Source organism: Eptatretus burgeri, chromosome 18 (assembly GCF_056783735.1).
Source record: "Eptatretus burgeri isolate ZD-2024b chromosome 18, Ebu_testis_v1, whole genome shotgun sequence".
Taxonomy (NCBI): Eukaryota; Metazoa; Chordata; class Myxini; order Myxiniformes; family Myxinidae; genus Eptatretus; species Eptatretus burgeri.
This window is the reverse complement of record NC_140978.1, coordinates 7,365,492-7,389,957: the sequence shown is the minus strand read 5'-3', so window position 1 is coordinate 7,389,957 and position 24,466 is coordinate 7,365,492. Positions and strand designations below refer to the sequence as shown.

The 24,466-nt window shown below is 40.8% G+C and overlaps 1 protein-coding gene across 1 annotated transcript in view; it reads left to right on the top strand.

Moving 5' to 3' along the window:
* The window catches only part of LOC147008528 (dorsal-ventral patterning tolloid-like protein 1), a 194,515-nt gene that overhangs the window by 5,249 nt on the left and 164,800 nt on the right, over positions 1–24,466 (top strand). The window contains exons 2-3 of the mRNA XM_085864515.1: positions 10,299–10,887; positions 16,487–16,567. Of these exons, the coding sequence (XP_085720641.1) occupies positions 10,758–10,887; positions 16,487–16,567 (211 nt within the window). The 5' untranslated portion in view covers positions 10,299–10,757. The remainder of the gene's footprint in view (positions 1–10,298; positions 10,888–16,486; positions 16,568–24,466) is intronic.

Below are 24,466 nucleotides of genomic sequence, written 5' to 3'. Positions count from 1 at the left end.
TTAAAAACAATATAGAAACTTTTGACTGACTCATCCCCCGACAGTATTTATTTGTCCCCTACTGGTTTCACCGGAGGAGACTATAGGTTTGCTCTCCATCTGTCCGTCCGTCCGTCAGTCCCACCTATGGTTTTTTTTTGACTTTTTTTCCCCATACCCATTAACATATTCAACTGAAACTTTGTACAGGGCTTTATTATGATATCTTACAGAACAAGTTTGAGTTTCAGGGCGTTTCATTAATTTTTCACAGTTATGCCCTATTTGGACTTCGAAAATATCACATCGCAAGGGGACGTGTATTGCAAAATAATTCTCGCTGTTGGTTTATCTATATTTCTAGCATGTACTAAGCTAGACATTTTGTAGTTTTCAGTGTCATATTTTGTTGTATTCGTCTCTGGTGAAAGTGCTTAAAATCGCTAACTTCAAGAAAGAATTGCCATATTATTTGTTTTTCATGTTGAATTTTTTTTGTATAGAGCACAAATGTTGAAGTGTATTTCTATCAATCCACACATCACATAAATTGAAGAAAAACTCAATGGATAGTGGAATTCAGCAGAAATTCAACATCAAGTTGATTACAGCCTTTTCATATACTGCTGAAACCTATTAATACTGCATCCCTTCTGTATTGGCATACAAACAAGTAGAAATCGCTGGTTTTATACACCTTGGATGCAGAGTTTGGCACTAGCAGAAAAACATTTTTGGATTCAACAGAAACTATTGGCATTATACAAACATTCAAAAATTTGGCAGAGCAATCGGGAATAAATTGTCAAGGCCTGAGCCGGTGCCTTCACAAGTTAATGCCGTCACTACAACTGTATGCTTGACCTCCTGCGCACACCATTTGAAAGGCAATGCCTAAAATTACTTGTAATTCCTCCTTTAGACAATAGTGGCACAACTGAATCAGTTAAATAGGTTTAGTATTTGCAAGTGTTGTGGTTACACGAGGTTGCAGACTACCTACCTTCCTAAAATCTATGCTTTTTTAATTTTCTGTTTCTGTGACTTTGCTTACTTGATCTAGATTTGTTTACTTGATGCTGATTTTTCAACCCATTGCTGAGGATATTTTGAGGTCGTTTAAAAAATAAAAAATATATCATCATCATCATCTTCCATTCGCCTCAAGGGAGGGGTCACAGTATTTTAAGACCAGAAAGACTCCCAAAGAGCCATGGTCCCAAACTACATATATATAGCCTTCTGCATACAACTACTTTCACAATCTGTAGAATGTGTTGGTCTTACTATCAGCAACAACTTGCCTTGAACCGACTGCATAGAAAAGCTGTCTTCCAAGGGCAGATGCCACATAGGCATTCTTTGTCATGCCAAATTCTTTGACACTTCATCGCTCTTCTCGACCAAACAAAATCTTCCTTCACAATGTTATACTGTAGAATAAGCTTCTCTACACTGGGCTGGCTCTCATGCGACCCACCCTTGTGATCTTTGGTGCTGTCGAGTTCAAAGCTATGAATATCATTGTGATCTTAACCACACTCAGTGATGTAATGCTTACAGAGTGTCTGCTCTGAGTCTGGGAGATCGGCGGTTTCAATTCCGGTTGAGTAATACCAAAGACTAAAAATGGGACGTGCTGCTTCCTTCCTTGATGCTCAGCATTTGAAAAGTAATGAACATGGACAAACAACCATAAGTTGGCAACCATTGTGCAGGCTTTGATGGGTTTAATGGCATCTTCCCATTCTTAAGTTCCTTGTAAAGAACTCATATTATTATTATTATTATTATCTCTCATCAAGAAGCCCAAAATCATAGCTTTTTCTTTACTTACCATGGTAGTCTCTCACTCTACTGTCACTTCTGATCTGGTCTTGCATGCCCTCCCATGAACCCCTTTCACACCTGCAGCTCTACTCTGAATTAGCTAAGAATCCATATCTTTGTTTTTAAACACCTTCAGTAAGGATGGATTACCAGTGTCTATTCATACTTGCAGGGACCACAATATGCATTTTTAGTTCCTTATGACATGATGACATTGCAGGAAAGAAATCCAGCTGGCATGGTGGATTTTTCATATTTACACCTTTTAAAACCTGAGGTTTGTCTCCTTTTCAGGTTAATTTCTTTCTTTCTTTCTTTTTGATACAACAACTTTTTATACAAGATCGAGGCTGAGAAGAGCTTGGTGACCAAAGGGTAAAAAGGCAACGTAGTTGGATAAGACAGGAAAGTGAAAAAATTAACAGAAGAGAGGACAGAGAAGAGGAAGGGAGACATTAACCTGCAAGTAATAATATTGGTTTAGGGTTAATGGGGGTCGAAAAGATCATGGGTAGGGGCTGAAAAGAGGCAGAGCAAAACATGATCATAACGAATGTTTCTACCTGAAATGTCTACTGGGTAAACTTGTTGTCCGGGGCTAGCACGGCGTGTGGACCTCTATATACAATACAATATACATCTGGGATTGGAAGGATCGCTCCGAGGTACTGCACCTGCCTTTTCCGCTATCTCGACTCGGTTCGACCTCTGATCCAACGAAAACTGTAATTCTGGTGCTTTTCAAGTAGGATGTTGGTTGCATCAATGGGTGCATCATCTGTCTGAGTGATGCGAAGCTCGGTGTTCTTTCTACTCGCATTTGCTGGTGAACCGTTCAAGATCGCATGATGCCTTCTGAAAATAGTAGGCCATTGGGTGTTGGCACCATTGCCAAATTCCTCCCCTAACCTACAGGATGGAGTGATAACCTTTCTCGGGTTTATTTTTATCAATGGAAATTGCTCTGGTATAACCAATGATGATGATTTTGGAAACAGAGGATGGTCATTATGTATGCCAAATAAAGCTCTTACAGTATACAGAATTAAAATTGAAACTTTCAATCAGCTTTCTTGGAGCAAGCTGCTCAGAATAAAAAAAAATTCTGTGAAGACTCAAAATTGTCACATCAGGAATTTTGTTTTTGCTGCTACACCTTCGGGCAAGGAATCGGTCTTTTTTATTGTAGTTTACAACTGTCAAAGTGTCTGTTGCCCATAGTATTTGCGCTGCAGGACGTACAGAGAGATTCTTTCCTTGGCCTTATGCTCTGTGTCATCGTTAAACCTTGAATGATATGTTCTGTCAGGCCGAAGTAATTTCACTCCGAATTATACGTCCACAAAAATGTAAAGCTAAGCACAGGAGTAAACTAAAATAATCATGGAAAAATGCTCAAAACGTTTACCTTAAGTTAAGCAAATTGGATGTTGAGATAAGTGTAAACCAGTGGTGTGGAATTAAGTACAGATATAACGTAGTGGTTAGGGGGCACGGGTGCATTAGCTACCACGGTATGTAAAAGGAATTAGCCCCTATGTTTTCAATAACAGTAGCATGTCTGGGGTTCAGTAACCTTGGCAGAGATTAAATCGATCACTAAAAGTCAAAGGGTTTTAACAGCAGGTTTCCCCCCAACCATAAATTGCTTCACTTCCTTAATAATCCTTAAATTATTGATGCTGTCATCAGGCGAAGTATAGACATTTCATTTCTTTATATCTGGCAGCTCAGCTGCTAGTTTGCCCATTAAGTAATACTTCACACCTGTTCCTACATCTTGTTTGAAGAAAAGCAAATGTCTGAAACAAGTCAGATGTCATCAAGAACAAGTCAAATACTGCATATAAAACTGTCGGTGATTTTTCACAGTGATGCCACATTTGTAAAGACAGAGGACAAAAACTACAACCCCAACCCCCACTACTGCCACAAGTAAACAATTTTATCTTCATCAAGAAAAACATTCATCTGATTTTACCAAAGTATCACCAGAAACATCCAATTATCATTAAACAACCATGATTACAGATGTTGATTGAATGATATGTTTTGAAGTAGTCATCATCACACACTGACCTGCCATTTTCAAAATATTGGATAACGCATCCACCTCGATATTAGAAATGTTATTATATTGCTTTTATTACACATGAGTTCACATTCACTTATTATATATGAGCTCAATATTATCATACTACGAATGTGTGGATTATTGATTATGAAAAGAACAGACTGTCAAGGCCAATGATCCACCGATTGAAGTCCATTGGTTTTTTTGTGTGAATTGGATGCCTTTGTAGTTAGGATTACAAGGTGTGTGGTCACTTGCCAACTCAAATCGTTTTTTTAAGTAAAGCTTTCTTCCTTTCATATCTAGCACACGGCTGCAGGTAGCATTTTTGCTGGTGTGGGGATGGGAGGCAGGGGAAAGGTGGGGAGGGGGGGCTGTAGTTGCAGCACCATTGATACAATATTTCCCCTGTAGATTGGAGCAGGAATTTGGTCAGGACGCTGGTGATAAGATCGCCTAATCTTCATGAAAGACACCGTGGCGTGGGATCTTTAATGTCCAATAACTGATTGTAGATTGCAGGATACCCTGTTCAGTTTAACGTCCATCCGAGGGACAGCACACACATTGATGCCTCACCCTCCATGTGAGACACCAGGATGACATCTTATAGCTGGGTCAAAATTCCAGCCCAGGCTGGACAAGTAAGAGATGAGAATGCAGACCATGAGGCTATCTTGCCAGCATTGACGTCAAGCCGTTTGTGTGATAACTGATAACAATCCATGTTAAAGAACATCAACGATTTGAGATTATAGAATTGAGAGAGAAAATGAAAATATATTGTATTCAATAAAAATGAAGGAAAATTAACAATGCAGGTTTGCTGATAGTGAGAAGTGAGCTGAAGACTTTAAAAGCTCACCTCCCTGACTGCTCACACCAGTATTCAAAACACTGCCCAGAATTTTTAACACCCAACGTTGGGAATTTGACAACCAGATGTGAGATACAGGTGCGAATAGCTTTTATTGTTCTAATTTTCTTGAATTTTTGTCATGCCAGACTTGACTGAGAATAGGACTGAGAGAGCCTCCAGGTGCCAAACATCTGGCAGGTCTATTTTCCCCTTAATACAGATTATCTACCATGCAGATGACAAGAGAAGATGTCTGTTTAACAGACGTGGATTTTCAGACCAAGGCACAGATATCATCAAGTGTGATTACAGAATAACTATTGAGTGCAGTTAGACCATTCTCATCTTTCCAAGGAAAATGGTACGTCGTTGAACAAGATTGTAAAGACAAGTGTTGGATGTGGATTCGTGGGCAGGCATAGTCATGGATAATGAAACTTTTGATACAAAGGTAAAGTTCAGGCACTATGTCTTGTCTTTGTTGTTAAATGCTGAATAAGGAAAAGAAACGTGATGAAGGCAGAGTGATTACATTGCTGTTAGATTCCAATTTCTGACTTCAGGAGATCATTTTTACCCCTCAGCCTGAATTGGCTAAGGGGTATTGTCGTCACAGGCATTGTCCGGGCGTCTGTCAACTTTTGGTTTCCGTCAATTTCGAGGAGAACGCCTTGTCCCATTAAATCCATTTTTGCAGGGTATGTTGGGGTTGAGTAGAGGAAGGTTCCTTTCGAAAGTGGACGCGCTGCGATTTTCAATGTGGCCTCCATGGCAGCCATCTTGAAATTGGTTTCTGGACAATAACTTGAGAACGGCTTGACAGATTGGTTTTATTTTTTATTTTATTTTGCAAAGCAAAAATAAATGTCAAATGACATCACAGATGGGGTGCTCTGCTTTTCTTTCTTTTTTCTTCTTTTTTTTTCTACTTGCACTTGATCTGGTGTTGTGTGTGTGCGTGCGTGTACCGTGCTGTGATTTTTCAATATGGCCACCATCTTAAAATTGGTTTGCGTCAAGGGGCTGAGGGGCTATGCCCGCTTTGCGGTGCTATTTTTAAATATCTTGAACTTGGGAATATTTTGCTTGTTTAAATCCTCAGCACAACTTCATGTTTAAACATTCATGATCATCACTCTGAATTTGCCTTTTAAAATTATTATTTATTTATTTGTTTATTTTATTATTTATTTATTCATTCATTCATTCACTGAATGTATTAGAGGCCAAAATCGGATGTCACGTCCATTCTCAATGAGATGCAGAACCACATGCTAATTGTTTCCACATGAACATGCTTTCGCACAGATGTTGGCTGAATTTAGTTTGCTCAATATTTTTGTAGATTTTCAAAGATTTTTCTGCTTATAATTATTGTTGCTATTTTTTCCTTGTAATAATCTTCAACAGATTGTGATGAGTTATCTCTCTTTTTTCCAACTTTTTGCTCTTGTAAATTGCATTATTCATCCTGGGATCTGATTTTAAAAAAAAATTAAAAAAATCTGATAGTCTTATAAGATGTTGTGTTGATTAATTTTTTTAAAGGGTAGAGAGCATTATTAACCTCCGCCATCTTTGAAGATGGATGGAGGTTACTGTTTTCACCCCTTTCTGTTTGTTTGTTTGTTTGTTTGTGAACAGTATTACGGAAAAACTCCTCGACGGATTTCGACGAAACTTTGTGGGGGGGTTAGGTATGGTCCAAGGATCATGCCATTAAATTTTGGACTTGGTCCCCCCCCCCAAAAAAAAAGTTAGAGAATTTTTTTTGTTTTTTGCATTTCTACATGTTTTAAATGATTTCCAACCCCCCCAAAAAGAATTTGTTACCCCCCCCCCAAAAAAATTGTTGGAGAAATTTTGTTTTTGCATTTCCACATGTTTTAAGTGATTTCCAATCCCCCCCCCAAAAAAATAGAGAATTTTTTTTTGCATTTCTACAAGTTTTAAGTGATTTCCAACCCCCCCCCAAAAAAATTGTTACCCCCCAAAAAAAAATTGTTAGAGAATTTTTTTTTTGCATTTCCACATGTTTTAAGTGATTTCCAATCCCCCCCAAAAAAATTGTTACCCCCCCTAAAAAAAAAATTTTTTTTTTGCATTTCTACATGTTTTAAGTGATTTCCAACCCCCCCAAAAAATTGTTAGAGAAATGTTTTTTTTTGCATTTCTACATGTTTTAAGTGATTTCCAATCCCCCCCCCCCAAAAAAAAAATAGAGAAAATTTTTTTTGCATTTCTACATGTTTTAAGTGATTTCCAACCCCCCCCCCCCAAAAAAAAATTGTTACCCCCCCCAAAAAAATTGTTAGAGAAATTTTTTTTTTGCATTTCCACATGTTTTAAGTGATTTCCAATCCCCCCCAAAAAAATTGTTGGAGAAATTTTGTTTTTGCATTTCCACATGTTTTAAGTGATTTCCAATCCCCCCCCCCAAAAAAATAGAGAATTTTTTTTGCATTTCTACAAGTTTTAAGTGATTTCCAACCCCCCCCCCCCCAAAAAAAATTGTTACCCCCAAAAAAAAAATTGTTAGAGAAAATTTTTTTTTTTGCATTTGTTCATGTTTTAAGTGATTTCCAACACCCTAAAAAAAGTCCCCCCCCCAAAAAAAAAAATTTTTTTTTTGCATTTCTACATGTTTTAAGTGATTTCCAACCCCCCAAAAAATTGTTAGAGAAATGTTTTTTTTGCATTTCTACATGTTTTAAGTGATTTCCAATCCCCCCCCCAAAAAAAATAGAGAAAATTTTTTTGCATTTCTACATGTTTTAAGTGATTTCCAACCCCCCCCCCCAAAAAAAATTGTTACCCCCCCCCAAAAAAATTGTTAGAGAAATTTTTTTTTTTGCATTTCCACATGTTTTAAGTGATTTCCAATCCCCCCAAAAAAATTGTTAGAGAAATGTTTTTTTTGCATTTCTACATGTTTTAAGTGATTTCCAATCCCCCCCCCAAAAAAAATAGAGAAAATTTTTTTGTATTTGTACATGTTTTAAGTGATTTCCAACCCCCCCCCAAAAAAATTGTTACCCCCCCCAAAAAAATTGTGAGAGAATTTTTTTTGCATTTCTACATGTTTTAAGTGATTTCCCATCCCCCCCAAAAAAATTGTTAGAGAAATGTTTTTTTGCATTTCTACATGTTTTAAGTGATTTCCAATCCCCCCCCCAAAAAAAAAATAGAGAAAAATTTTTTGCATTTCTACATGTTTTAAGTGATTTCCAACCCCCCCCCCCCCAAAAAAAATTGTTACCCCCCCCCAAAAAAATTGTTAGAGAATTTTTTTTTTGCATTTCCACATGTTTTAAGTGATTTCCAATCCCCCCAAAAAAATTGTTACCCCCCCCTAAAAAAATTTTTTTTTTTTGCATTTGTACGTTTTAAGTGATTTCCAACCCCCCCAAAAAAATTGTTAGAGAAATTTTTTTTTTGCATTTCTACATGTTTTAAGTGATTTCCAACCCCCCCCCCAAAAAAAATTGTTACCCGACAAAAAAAAATTGTTAGAGAAAATTTTTTTTTGCATTTCTACATGTTTTAAGTGATTTCCAATCCCCCCCAAAAAAATTGATAGAGAAAAAAAAATTTTCCAAATTTTTTTTTCAACAAAATTTACATTTTTTTTTTTTTTTCATTTTTACATGTTTTAAGTTATTTCCAACCCCCCCCCCCGCCCCCGCCCCCAAAAAAATGTTGGAGAAAAGAACTATAACTCTGTCAGCACTGTTGACATCATATTTAATGAATAAGATATAAGGTTCACTTGAGTGACCCAGCAGTATTGGCGGCGGAGGTTTTGCACTCTCCTGAGTGCTCCCCCTTCAGTTACCTCTGCCACCGACCGAAGGTGAAGGTTATGTTTTCACCCCTGTCTGTTTGTTTGTCTGTGTAAAGGATATCTCAAAAAGTTGTGGACGGATCTAGATGAAATTTTGTGGACAGGTTCGGTGTGTGACAAGGATGAACTGATTTGATTTTGGTGAAGATCTGGATCCGACTCCGAATTTTTTTAAATGATTCTTCACCATTGAGAGATAGGGCCAAAAAGGATGTATAGAACGATATCTCAAAAAGTTGTGAAAGGATTCAGATGAAACTTGGTGGACATGTTGTGTGTGTGTGACAAGGAAGACATGATTCAATTTTGGTGAAGATCAGGATCTGGATCCGACTACTAGAATTTTAAAAGTGATTCTTCACCATTGAGAGATGGGGCCAAAAAGGATGTATAGAACGATATCTCAAAAAGTTGTGGACAGGTTGGGTGTGTCGCTAGGACGAATCGATTTGATTTTGGTGAAGATCCGAATCCGGATCTGGATACGACAATTGTTTAATTCTTAAAGTGATTCTTCGCCATTGAGAGGTAGAGGCAAAAACGATATAGGACTGAACAACATGGTATTTCAAAAATGTATTGCGCCCAGTATGTTCTCGTGGATCAGGCATTGCGTGGCGGAGGTATGCGCTCCACGAGTGCCGTGTTAGTTAACTCTGTAATGGATGCCAAAACAGGGTGTATGCATGGCATGCACCCCCTGTTGGTCATCACCCTTGCAGCCAGTTGAGAGGTTGATCAGGATAACAGTTGAGAAGTAGATATTTGGGTGTAATCCCACACAAGAGGACTTATACCAACCAACCCAACATTTGGGGTAATTTCTGCGTAAAGACCAATGCTCATAACAGAGCTGAACTCGAATGACATTTGATCGAGTGCATACCTCCAACAGGCTGAACAGTTTATGTATTGTGTTCCACTGATAGGCTGGATCTAACCTGCTGTTGGCCAGGTGTTGGCTTAACCATTAGGGTGGTGGCTTGAGATCCTTGGGTCCTGAGTTCAAGTCCCGTTTTCCGCTGAATTCACACCAGGGGGTTGATTCAGCCTGTCATCCTTCTGAGGTCAGCAAAATGAGTACCAGTGTAACAGCCAAAAAGGCTGCACACGAAGGGAAGGGGTATCAACAGATTGATTAAATCTGGTGTTGGTGTGGCGCAGGCATGATGGGCCGAATGGCCTCCTCATGTACCTTAATTCCTTGTAAATCTGCATCCGGATCTTAACCAAAATCTAATCGGCTTGTTCTTGTCACCTACCCAATTCATTCACCAAGTTTCATCATTAGCCATCCACAACTTTTTTAAATATCAAAATATCATGTTCTGCATCATTTTTGGCCCTATCTCTCAATGGTGAAGAATTTCTTGGAGATTTAAAAAATTCATGTATCCTAATCCGGATCTTCACCAAAAATTCTCTTGTCACGTACCCATCCTGTCCACCAAATTTCGTCCACATCTGTCCACAACCTTTTGAGATATACTGCTCACAGACAAACAGAAAGTGGTGAAAACATAACATCTGTCCACCTTCGGAAGCAGAGATAACAATGTAGGATGGCCAATTGGCATATTGATTTTGAGTAAAGTATGGAACAGTCAGACAAGCGTATTGTCTCATTCATAATATAAACACACCCAGAAAAAGGTTATGTTGTATTAATAATCTTTACAGATGTATTTATTTTGTGTTTTGTTTTTCCCCAGGTTTCAAGCACGACAGTCAACCTGCACAGAGTTCAAGTAAAATCACCGTTCTTTCAAACAACCTACCTGCAGTTGTGAACGACCCACTAAATGCTGTTTGAAGACACCAGGCTTTCGAGAATCAGCTGCTGATATTTCTTCACCGGTTGCAGACATCATACATTCGGCTTCTGATCATTTAATACCGACTGTTGATTTCACACGGAAACCTTCAAGCATCCTTCACTCAGTTACAGGCTTAATACTACTAGTTGTTGATTTTCATCACCAATTGTGGATTTCACACTTCCAGCTGACGTGCCGTTGTATGTCTTGCTACATTGCTGAGAAAAGATTGTGCAAACACTTTGATTATTGACAACGAAATTTTTCTGCTAAAGACAAGACAGGAGAAGGTTTACACTGTGGGTTTAGAGGAATTTTGAAGAGAAGAGGGAAAACTCTGTGGAAAGAAGAAAGATGCCTGAAACTCGGCAAGCAGCTGTGTTGCTCTTCTTAGTCCTGTTTTGGCTGGACGTAGGGCAGGCTCATTGGAATGAAGATGGAGATATTGACATCAACGTCGATATTAAGGATCCCTGCGAGGCTGGTAAGCTGGCTCAGTGTCTCGTGAAGTCTTCTTTGCTGCATTGCTTTTGGAATTGTGCACAGCCAAGGGAGTTTAAAAAACAAAAACATTTTCGATAAGATAGGATGGACCTCACACGTATGCATAATTGGTCAAATACCAAATACGCATCATCATCACAACGAAGTTTTGTTGGTATTTGTGGATTTTGGGGCCATCTGCATATTTTGTATATTATGTCACAAAAGTATTGGCACAGCACACTCAAACTTGAAATGAGCCCTCCCGATTTACATGTGCATATTTCTTCTGACCGTGCAAAGCTGTTATACAAAATATTACTGAGAGTGTGTGTTCTGCTAGCTTGCGTATGGCAGCTTGGCTGCCGGGTAGCTATCATTTCTTGGAAGCGTGGCTGTGCCGCCGATTCTGTGTCCCTATACAAATACACTGGTACTCATTTCACCGAACTTGGAAGGATGACAGGCTGAGTCAACCCCACCTAGTGTTAATTCAGCAGCCAATAGGGCTCAAACTCAGGACCCTAAGATCCTAAGCCAGCCACCCTAACACTGACGGTCTCATATCTGTGTTTGGTGTCAAAAGTAGGAAATGCCATGTTAGAAATGAAATAAACAATTGCGAACGACTTAATACTCCATACATATGTTGCTATTGTCCCAATACATCAATACTAATAAGTGTGTGTGTGTGTGTGTGTGTGTGTGTGTGTGTGTGTGTGTGTGTGTGTGTGTGTGTGTGTGTGTGTGTGTGTGTGTGTGTGTGTCCGTCCATAACTACAAAACCATGAAACGTAGCAGCCTGAAGCTTTGCATGCATACTAAGGGAACTCCAAGGAAGTGCATGAGTGAAAATTGGGTGTTTGGGTTGATTATAACACCCCTTTTGAAGATAATTAACGGCCTTATTTAATTATATACTTTCTCAGGCACAACCTCGGTCACCTTGCTGGCATCTTAAAGTGTGCTGTGTCACGTGATTGGGTTTTTGTATATCATGCCTCGCCCGCTAGGGGTGGCAGGAGTGTGCTTCTGGTCGCGCAATAAAGCGGAGTAGATGGTGGCCCGCGTGCTTCTTGCGTCCCACTGCACCTCGTACACTCTATAAGGCATCCTCGGTTACCTCACTGGGAACTTAATTTGCCATTTTATTCGACCTGCTCAACCATGCCTTGACTTGGAACAGGCTGCAACGATTTCCTAACGATAAAGATTTTTTTCACTTTCCTCACTCGTATTATCGAATGCCTGTTCATCATAAGTACGAATTGCTGGGTACATTGCAATGCATGTAAACACCCGGAGACACCAGCATTCGTGGCTTTATTTCATTTCGCAGATGCCATATACCTGAGAATCTCTCAAACTAAGCCGGATTACAAAATTTAAGCTCCAGAATTGAACTTAACAGCAGTTCCGACTGCTATTTTTTTTAAAAGTGTTATTTTGTCCAATTCGGACATTGCTTTGGTGTTTCCGGGTGCATGGGTTTATCGACGGCAATTGGTAATCGCTTGCCAAGTCAGACGTTCTGTTGGAGTACTTGCTTGAGTGCTTAAGCCACTTGCCGAGCGCCCTGCAGTCAATGGCGGTACAGTTTTATGTCCCGATCAGGATGTACAGTCAGCAGTTGCTCTTCAAGGTAGAGGTACGAATACAGCACACACGGACATAGTACATGTAGGTAGATTTGGATTTGTAAGTACTCTCCATGGGTGTGTGGACATACCATCAGTGTGACCACTCCTCATTTTCATAAATGCCAAGGTGAGCCGATGCAAAAAGCCAAGAATTCACAAGGTTTCGGAAAAGCGATGATAACAGAAAACCAACGCCAAGAAAACCTATAGAAAACCAAGACGCCAAGGTGAACAACGAATAGCCAAGATCTTGTGAAAAAGCCAAGGAGTGGTCACACTGCACGCCATACCTGTTATGGGCATTGTGGTGACAAAGTTCAATCCTGTATCTTTTGGAGGTTTTATCAGGTTTTCCTTTGTCCTCATGACTGTTTCGAAAGCAATTCATTATCGGGTGTGCTTTACAAAGATTATGTGGTTTCTATTTGTGAGTTTCAAAGCAAAATATATTTGATAACAGCAGATTTGAGCCGTTTGTTGTTTTAACGTGTTTTCTAAATTACCAAGCCAATTTTTTTTTCCACCCGTCACACGCAGCTGTTTATAAAGATTAATGTCAATGCACATCTTCTTGAAACGTCTATATAAATACAACGTTGATTAAAAAAAATTGTTTCTTGAAATTCCCCCATAACAACGTGAAAGCTACTCAAGGTTTTCAGGTTGTATACAGTACGTACTGCAGTTGGTAATCACACTGACTCCAATCTGCTGATTCCCCAAAAATTACCAATATCAGCCAAGCATTAGTGTTTGGATGCCTGGTGTTGGCTTAATGGTTAGGGTGGTGGGCTTGGGATCCTTGGATCCTGTGTTCAAATCCCCCTTGGCTGTTGAATTTTTTTATTCAACAACCAAGGGGGATTCATCCATAATATTGAACCAGGTGGGGTTGACTGCCTGTCATCCTTCTGAGGTTGGGAAAATGAGTGCCAGCTTGCTGGCATCCTGCATCGGACCCAATAGCCAAGGAGACTACTTCGGCAGTACCAACGCTCTGCACAAAGTATGGTCCCAATGGATGAATGGATGGACTAGTGTGTGTGTGTGTGTGTGTGTGTGTGTGTGTGTGTGTGTGTGTGTATGTGTGTTGTTCATAAAGCATAACATTCTCTCTGCTAACTCCCCTTCCTCTCTCTCTCTCGCTCTCTCGCTCTCTCGCTCTCTCGCTCTCTCACACACACCCCACCTCCCTCCTCACACCCACTCTCTCAATGGATAACACATTTGGTGAGGTGTTGCTTTCCCACCCTCCCTACTCCCCTTTCCCTCTTCTCTCTCCCTCCCCTCCATTCTCTCTCTCTCTCTCTCTCTCTCTCTCTCTCTCTCTCTCTCTCTCTCTCTCTCTCTCTCTCTCTCTCTCTCTCTCTCTCTCTCTCTCTCTCTCTCTCTCTCTCTCTCTCTCTCTCTCTCTCTCTCTCTCTCTCTCTCTCTCTCTCTCTCTCTCTCTCTCTCTCTCTCTCTCTCTCTCTCTCTCTCTCTCTCTCTCTCTCTCTCTCTCTCTCTCTCTCTCTCTCTCTCTCTCTCTCTCTCTCTCTCTCTCTCTCTCTCTCTCTCTCTCTCTCTCTCTCTCTCTCTCTCTCTCTCTCTCTCTCTCTCTCTCTCTCTCTCTCTCTCTCTCTCTCTCTCTCTCTCTCTCTCTCTCTCTCTCTCTCTCTCTCTCTCTCTCTCTCTCTCTCTCTCTCTCTCTCTCTCTCTCTCTCTCTCTCTCTCTCTCTCTCTCTCTCTCTCTCTCTCTCTCTCTCTCTCTCTCTCTCTCTCTCTCTCTCTCTCTCTCTCTCTCTCTCTCTCTCTCTCTCTCTCTCTCTCTCTCTCTCTCTCTCTCTCTCTCTCTCTCTCTCTCTCTCTCTCTCTCTCTCTCTCTCTCTCTCTCTCTCTCTCTCTCTCTCTCTCTCTCTCTCTCTCTCTCTCTCTCTCTCTCTCTCTCTCTCTCTCTCTCTCTCTCTCTCTCTCTCTCTCTCTCTCTCTCTCTCTCTCTCCCTTCCTCCTTAATAGTACAATCAGCGAAGCGACGGCTTGTATTTGCTACTTTGTTAATATAGTTGGAGATGGGTGTAGGTGAGTTGAGAAAAAAGATTAAGAAAAGGGAGCTTTTGGATGGAGGAAACTACAACTACTACTACGTCTTCACAAGCCAGCTAGCCAGCACTGACGTTTGACTGGAGCTGATTAGGGCAGGAATTTCTCATTTGTTTCATTAGAAGCACCCGCTCCCTACGGGAGCCGCCAAGGGGGGTCATGTTATTATATTTGTGCCTATTTTACTCCAAGGGGTCCCAGGATTACATACCCAAAAAATAGTTGCGATCGGTTCAGCCATTTTTGCGGTACCTGGGAACAGACAGACAGATGGACAGATGGTGAATTATAGTAAGATGGTGCTGGCGATAATTCACCTACTCTTTGAAAAAAAAACACTGCAGGATCTTTAACATACACCTACTAATGCTAGCACACAGGACACCCAGCTTAACATTCATCTGCGGGACGGCTCAGTTTGTGATGTAACATCCTACGTGCAAACCACCGATCCAACAGTTTATAGTCTGGACAGGAATCGACCAAGACTCGACGGCTCAAAGGGAAGTACTACTCGGTCTTTCACAAGCCGGCTGGTCACTGGTCAGCATTGACGTTCGACTGGAGCCGGTTAAGGAAGGAATTTGGAATTTGTTTGAGGGTGCTGGTGATAGCTCACCTACTCTTTGCGAAAGACACCATAGGATCTTTAACATCCACCAACTAATACTCGCATTTTGGACACTCAATTTAACGTTCATCTGATAAAAGTCTCACTTTTGTCATATATTGTCAGATTGCATTGGATGGGTAGAAAGAGAAAGGAGATTTGGAGGAGATAGAAGGGAACAGGAATGGATGGGACCCATAGGAGTAAGGATGCAAGGAGTTGTCATAATGTGTGCACTCAATATGTGTACGGCCTCTTAGCACATGAGTGTGGTGGAGTGCACCTACATGGTTATTAGGACATATGGGCTCAGTCTGTTACGACCAATGAACAGAGTTTTTCTCTTAAACAGATACTGCAGTAACCGTCATGTTATTATTTTGACCGTTTTTTTATTTCAATATATTTTACAATTCATACAATTTCGAACCTTTGTGCCAAGTGTGTCATGCATTTAAGATGAGCTGTTTTACTTTATAAAGCATGATCTTCAAATCCTGCTTCTCATTGTTCAAGATGTACTCACAGCTTATTTTACATACCATTGGGACTTGCCATTTCACATTCAGCAGCCATTGATTGCAGTGAAGGAACAATAGTCTGGGTTGAAATGGAAGGCGTTTCGTTACATTCTCGTTGTGAAAGATTTTGAAGCAATATTTATGCAAAACAGTCAGCAGTTTGTTGATTGACACAATAGCAAATGACACAATGGCCTCCTTCTTATAATAATCATAGTTTGCCATTTCTACTCAAGAAACACCATGGTCATGGCTAAGGGTGCACTTTATCATCATGGAATGCACATCATCCTGTAAAAACTCTTACCAATCCATCAATGTTAACTGACTCACACCTAATAGACATGCAATGATAACACTGTGGACTTGAGTCACAGAGCAAATCGATTTCTGAAGATAACACCATCTCATAACAATCCTTTTTTCCATATTTAAAATGGTTACACAGCAAACGTTCATATCGTGATAAAGAAAAAAGGTTCTTACAATGATAAGTATGCAAACAAACATTATCTAGCTTATGATAAACAAACATACATCTCATTCCTTTGTAACAGGAATAGGATTTTCCATTGAATCCCCTATAATCCCAAAGTGATGGCATAATTTCAAAGCAGTAAACAGGCTAGGGACCATGTTAGTGGTAATATTGCCTTCTGCTTGTCAAAAACGAGTGTAACTTTAATTTTTAGACTTGTTACAAATGCATATTTTGGATGAAAACTCTATTGTTCCACTTTTTACTTGCAGTTGCCTACATGGGAGATATTGCCCTGACTGAAAGTGATGTGTTGGCATTAACAGGGACTCCAAATGTGCACAACTCCACAGGTAGGCTTTATAATCTATTATTCATACAGACCATGCCATTATATTGGATGAAATACTGTATTGTGTTGTTTGAATTTGATTGGATTAAGAATTGTTATGATAAACCTTTAAAAAAAATATTTTTTTGAATTGCATGCAATTTTGTGCATTGAATATCGATGTTAAGAGTCTAACAGGTGCAAAAGTGAATGTGGTCATTTATGAGGTCCAGACATTTCCCCCACCTGCCCCCCCCCTCCGTCGTTCTCCTCCCTTCCCCTTTCAGGAAAACGATAATTCAAACACAACTGGATATTACATCAGCAATTCTTTCTTTCGAGTGTTCTGCTTGAAGGCAGATTCAATGCTGCCAAAGTAACCCCACAACAAGGTTTACACTGGGTGATTTGCCTTTGCCTTCTCAGTGGTAGTCAGGGCAGGAATTTTGAATTTGGCCAGGGTGCCAGCGAGGGCTCGTCTACTCTTAACGAAACACACCGTGAGATCTTTAACGTCGACCGACTAATGTCAGCAGATGGGACGCCTAGTTTAACATCCAACCGGGTGACGATGCACGCACACATTGATTAACGCACACGACCTGTGAAACACCATGGTGACAGTTTATAGCTGGGCCAAGATTCAAACCCAGGCTAGATAGTTCAGAGGCAAGCGTGCATACCTCTATAGTCTATAATATCCTGCCAACCCAGATTTGTGGAACCAGTACACCTCAAAAAAAAATTTGAGGATTTATTTTCTTCCAGGGATTATGGGACAAGACAATTATCAATATATGCACCTGTGGTGCTGGCCTTGTACTCGTATTTTTGGATCCTTCCTTGTACTGGATCTAGTCACATGGATCCACCCACTCCTCGCATTTCTTTTCAAAATGTCGAATTGCAGTGTGTGTGTGTGTGTGCGTGCGTTGCTTGCGTGTTTGCGTGCGTGCGCGTGCTTATTATGTTGAGATGATGGGAGTGGAAGGTTGACAAAAGGAAGGGAAAACAATTAAACATGAAGCATCTATATTCTTCTGAATGAGAAGGAAAGGCCAACAAAGTAGGAGTATTGGGTAAAGAAAGGAAGAAAAGGAGTGAAGAGGATATGTGAGGCATATTTGGGGGGGAGAGGCAGGGGCTGAAGTTCTGCCATTTATGCACACTGATATCTAAATGGCCCCCAGCTGAGTACATTGGTCTCACCATAAGCAAAGAGAGCCAACCAGTAGTCACACACATTACAAGCTCCAAATTTCATGATGATCGCAGGCATTACTCTCCACATATGAAACACGAGTAACAAGCGTTGGAGAGTGTGCAGGACTGTAGTATCACAAATGACCAATGAAGAGAATATAGCTATGTTTCATGTTTGTTTGTTTTTAATCTTAGAAATGGATCCTTATACATATTGTTGTGAATCTGGAAGCCAGGAGCAATCAACATACAGGTCCTATAGAACAGTTATATCGGTAAGTATGTGTTTTTAGTTAGGGTCCCCATCCCTTGTTTAATGAGTGAATAAATGTACATGCGCTGTGAGTTATTTTGATAGTCAGGGTTTTCTTTTATTTTGAAATCCTCAAAACTACAACAACGCCAGCATCACCCAAACCTTCACCTCACACTGGGGGACGCCATGGTGGGCAGAGTTCAAGGAGGAGCCTCGCGGCAGCCCACGACCAGTCAGCATGCTACGAGTGAGGTGGCCGCCGCTCAGCCAATCAGACCCCACGGCGGTGAGAAAAGCGGTCCGCGTGACGTCACCACGCCCCCGGGCCAATCGACGGACTTGCTGCTCATTTTGGCCAGTGACAGGGCGACGAGCGATTCTGCGTGCCAAAACCGTCCAGTGAGGGAGAGCGGGGAGGGCAGAGGCATCCCCTTCCCCCCTGGACGGAGGGTGAATAAGTTGGCGGCGCGATCGGACCAGGAGAAGAGCTTAAGAGATCCTTCCTCGCCAAGAACCGCAAGTCGGTTGTGCGCCGTATCTCTGTCAGTGAGCAAGGAGAGAGAAACTGGGGACACGAGCGGTGATCGCGGTCGCCTGGCACAAGTGGTGATCACGTTCGCCTGACACGAGTGGAGATCGCGTTCGCCTGACACGAATTGAGATCGCGTTCGCCTGTCACGAGTGTAGATCGCGTTCGCCTGACACGAGTGGAGATCATGTTCACCTGAGACGAGTGGTGATCACGTTCGCCTGACACGAGTGGAGATCATGTTCGCCTGAGACGAGTGGTGATCATGTTCGCCTGACACAAGTGGAGATCGCGTTCGCCTGACACGAGTGGAGATCGCGTTCGCCTGACACGAGTGGTGATCACGTTCGCCTGTCACGAGTGTAGATCGCGTTCGCCTGACACGAGTGGAGATCATGTTCACCTGAGACGAGTGGTGATCACGTTCGCCTGACACGAATGGAGATCGCGTTCGCCTGACACGAGTGGAGATCATGTTCGCCTGAGACGAGTGGTGATCATGTTCGCCTGACACGAGTGGAGATCGCGTTCGCCTGACACGAGTGGAGATCGCGTTCGCCTGACACGAGTGGTGATCACGTTCGCCTGACACGAGTGGAGATCGCGTTCGCCTGACAAGAGTGGTTGTCGCATTCGCCTCACACGCGAAAGGTCGGAGTCCCGCCACCCCGCCAGTTCAACATACCCACACGAGGCGGACAGGTCCGAGGCAGGCTCTGGTCTTCAGCTCGCCTTTTGCTCTGAGCTGGACGCCTCAATAAAGGCTGTCGCCACCAGTTCTTGGGTGTACGTGTTTGTGGTGCCACTCTATTAAGTAATACTGCATAAGTGCTTGTACATAAATTGCTATTCCTTCAGTATTCAGTTAACTCTGCCTTCTTGCGTGCTCTCCTGCCCCATTATAAATAAATACATTTGTTAAATGTATCAGTTCGTTGCTGTGTTTCTTCCATTGGCTTAGCACGGCGTGTGTTGGTGAATTATAAAGGCTGTTGCCGCTGTAAATGTACATTCGGACCGACGGAACTTCGGAAACCGTCCACTCGGGTTGCGCATGCGTCGGGCACGCTAACGGCTCGACTTGTACGAGGGCCGTCAAGGGTGTGAATACTCGGTAAGCTCGCCACGTGGATCTCTGGGTATTTTGAAGATTGGCAAATAACCCTGTACCACGTGGTGGAATTATTGACGATTCACGGTCCGGTAAGGGACCCGTAATTGTCGGAGTTTTCCGAAAGGTACGATCTAGATTCTGGGTGTTCGGTGGAGTCGACCCTACTGCCCCACCTAGCGGTCGTACTCATCACCGATACCCGACCCGCAACAATATATCATGGTTGATGATATATTTATAAGGATCCATTTCTAAAGTAGTTGCTTTCCTGTCCGAAAGTTGGTAGCTTTCCTGTCCATCATCAAACAAGTCTGAAGCTTCAGCCAGTCTTTTGCTTTGGGAAGAAACCAGGAACTGGGTGACCCAAAATATTTTGATTGGGAGGTTTGTGAGAAGGAGGTTAGAAAAGATAAATTATTTTAAAGTTTGTCGCGACAATTAATTCCATGATTTTTACAATGGCATATTTACTGACCTTGCTCGAATAAGCCAATCTAGTATTTTCTTGTCCAGTTCCTCATTTTTAGCTGATTCCAGATTTTATTCCAGATATGGCTTTGTCATCGCACACCATCTATCTCCTATTTTTGTCATCGCACACCATCAATTTCCTATTTTTATAGATATTTATCTCCTATGTTTGTCATCGCACACCATCTATCTCCTATTTTGATAGATATCTATCTCCTATTTTTGTCATCGAACACCATCTATCTCCCATCTATCTTCAAAAAAAGTGAAAATGTGCTTTGGCAAAAACTTTTTTTTATTAATCAATGAATTGATTAATTACTTAATTATTATCGATTTATTAATTACTTATTTATTTTCTTTTTCATCAGGACAATATCTCAGGCACCTTTTGAGCTTGGAAGCTGATATTTGGACATGACAGTGACGACGTTATTTGGCTATAAAGGGTGTTTTGATTGATTGATTATCAATTAATCATTCATTTTTCGATGAATTACTTAATTTTCAAAAAGTTACAGATTTAGATGAAACAGTGGTGGTTTTGGTTTGCTATTAGCCAACTGATTCAGAAATTAATTATTTTACGATTATTTAGTTATTTTACTTCTGCAATTAATCAATTAATCAATCAATTATTGTACACCGCTGCCTCCCAATTCCATCTCCATGTGCTGCACGGAGGCACATTAATTTGCACCCTATTGCCTTACAACATACGTAGTCTATATTTGTATGCAGTGCCACAGAGTACAATTTTCAGGTGTTGGCTTGTGACCCATTTTATACTCTTGTTTGCCAAGAAAGTTACAGCGATGTGTGATATTATTAATTCTCAACTCTGCTCTTTCCTGTTTGTTTCAGAATTGGGAGTGTTTAATTTGCTTTTCTTGCTTGGACGTGCCTTTTCATGTCAAAATCAAAAATCCCATCCACATCAACATACCGCCAAAAGTATGACACAAAATAAATCCCCCCTCCACCTTCCTTGCCGCTCCCATAGATGTTTCTCATATTAGCAATTCTCAAAATGAGATCAAGACCAGGGACGTACTGCTTTTTTACCGTAGAAAAATTGTCGTCTTAGACTAGTAACAACTACTACTTTAATGATCACAATTAATCCCACCATCTTCAACAAAGGGGGAAGTGGAGCCCAAGTCTTTCACGAATTGGATGGTCAGAACTGACATCCGACTGGAGCTGATTTGGGCAGGGATTTGTAATTTGTTCAGGGTGCCGGTGATAAATTGCTTCCTCTTCGTGAAAGACACCATCACATCTTTCACGTCCACCAACTAATGGTAGTGGACGAACAATTCCACATAACATCCATGTGAAAGTGGTGCACTTTGTAATACAACACCTTGCCTGGGAAATACCAATCTGACAATTTGTGGTCAGGTTATAAATCAAATCCAGTTGAAACAGCTCAATGGTAAGTGTGCTTCTTCAGCAGACTTCATTGGTCTTGACTAACGATCGTATGTTATGATCTTTTTTAAGATCACCTGCTCTTTTTGTGACATGATATGCATTTCACCATTCTACCAAAACGTATTGGTAAGTAGATAAAGCTGTAGATGGAAACTTGATTTGGTGTGTGTGTGTGTGTGTGTGTGTGTGTGTGTGTGTGTGTGTGTGTGTGTGTGTGTGTGTGTGTGTGTGTGTGTGTGTGTGTGTGTGTGTGTGTGTGTGTGTGCACGTGTTTGTGTGTGTGTTCGTGTTCAATACACCTCCCTACATAAGGACTTGACCTCTTGGAGTTTACACAAACCTTTCATTCTCCCATTCTCCCTCCATACTTTCCACATGTGCATTTTTTAAAAATCAAAGAATCAACCAAGATGCAAAAAAGTTTTGAACACAAAGCCCATCCTGAAAGGCTCTGTTTTTCCAATCTGAATTTAGTTTTAAATATTTATTTATTTTGTATGTTAAAATGTATATTTGGCTTATATTTTTGGTCTTTTCTTTTATTAAACCTTTTCGAACACTGTACTGTATTGATTGTCTGTCAGAAGCATGAAGCCACGATGCTCAGGGTTTGATAATTTGCTTCAAAGCATTTTCATCTCTTTCGTCTCAATTGTGGTGAAACTTGATCATAGCATTTGTGTGATGACTTCACCTTATGCAGTTTGATGTGATGCTTTCCAAGGCTTAACTGATACATTACCATTATTAATAAAAAATATGTCCACATCTTCCAAAGAGTACAACATGTGCAATGTGCATGTGATGATTACTATTAGGACAAAGCCGTTCATAAATATGTGTACTTTAACACAAATCCAAAGGGCAATATTTGACAAAAGACAAATACATATAGGATAGGGAATTTAATAAATTGTGGGTTCCCAGCATCATGAGCCTTTGGGTCAGATGAGAACAGGAAACAGTCTTTGGATATATGTTACTTTTTCTCCAGCAAATGGAACTCTGCCACGTGTTTGTCCAGCCAAGCCTTGTGCTGATTAGGACTGCATAGCTATTTGGTATTTTGAATGATTTTCAACATACAGGCGATATATTTTGGGATTTTATATGTTTGAGCCTCTTGAATAATCCATGTGATTTGTGAGTATTACTTGGAAAAATGTTTTTTTCTCCACCTATCTGTCACGTAGCACACTAGCCGAGACCAAAAACGTAACACAAAGACTGTGGAGGAAGTCGTGTTGTATCACAGTGCAGATTCATGCTACTGCTGTTTGGGGAAATAAAACCCACTCTGAATTCAGGCAACATTTTTTTTTTTTCAAAATAATATTTTCCTGGAAATCTTGATAATGAATTCAGTGTCTTTTGGCCAAAAAGGTTTACGTCTTCGATTTGATTCTTACAAACCATTCAATTTCGTGAACCACTCTGGCTTTCCTCTCTCAATCTCATGTCATCACAGCTGGCGTGAGTCGGTTTTGCTATCGTAATGTGGTGTGCATCTCGAGATGAGAAAATTATTCACATGTGTGGTTAGGCTGAGGGTGCTGCAAACTCTGCAAGTTTTCGTGTCTACGATGTGGCGCTTTGCTAATTCTTTCCAGATGTGTCCACATCAACCGAGGGTTGGTGGTGAAGGAGCTGTGCCTAATTCTTGGCAGAACATTTTTTGCTGTTGTAGGCTGCCACATTTTGAGAAGATTGGAGAACAGTGAGGAAGGCATTAGCAATGTTGAGAAATCACGAAAACAGTTGGATAGAGCAATTTTTTTCTCAGATGAGCCTGTCTGTCTCTCGAGAGTATCTTTCCTAATGTATGTCCGAATTGTATGTCAAAGAAATGCAATATTATTCTGAGAAAAAATCTGTTAGGTGAATGATTTTGTACTTATGGTGATTTTTGAAGGATTATATGTGATATAGTGGCATTGTAACAATGTGCAAGAGTCATAAAGTTCCATTTGCCTATACAAAGACACAGAGTAAGGTGGAACAAGAGGTCCTATGAGGCAAGATCCACCCCTTCTCCCTCTCTGATCCCTCCACTCCCACATGCCTCCTGATTTGGTATAGGATAACTCTCAAAACCACTTTTTATAAGAATTAATGGCCACTAAGATGTACCTGTTACATTATGGGGTTTCAATGAATGAACTGATATGACGTCACTATGACTCTTTCCATGTGTGCTTCCATATTGTACCAGTATTTGTACAGTGGAAGGGGAGAATCTCAGCAGGGGCATTTTGCTCCCACCTTGCTCCAATTTTGTGAAAAGCTTCTATTTTATCATTATTTTACATCATCTTAATTTTCATTAATACACTTTATCCACCATCTTTTTTATACCATCGCAGGGATTGTCAATATTGAGTGTCATCCTTCCCAACGGTGATAAATCTGTGTTTGTAGTTCTTTCAGCCATTTTCAACTCCCGACTATCTTCCCACTACACACACACACACACACATATATATATATATATATATATATATATATATATATATATATATATATATATATATATATATATATATATATTTTTTCTTTCTCTCTCCTAATCTGTGATGACTTCACAACTACAATTCTAGCTGGTCTGGCATTGGTCCTCATACCACCTTCCATGCAGCAAAAGCCTTTTGTGACCCTTCAGGCCTCAACCGATATGTTGGATTCCCAATGCAGGTTTCACAGAATTGCTCTGACTCACTACTTGACTTGATCATGACCAATTTCTCCTCCAACCTTTCCTGCTCTTCCTCACCTCTCCCTCCATCATGAAGGGAAGTTTCTGTCTCTGACAGTCTTCAGGGAACAACCAAGGCACCGCTGTGTCTTTCAGCTTAATCTGGCAGGTTGATCGAGCTGGCAGATCTCTTCAATCTGGATATAGACAATGCCTGGA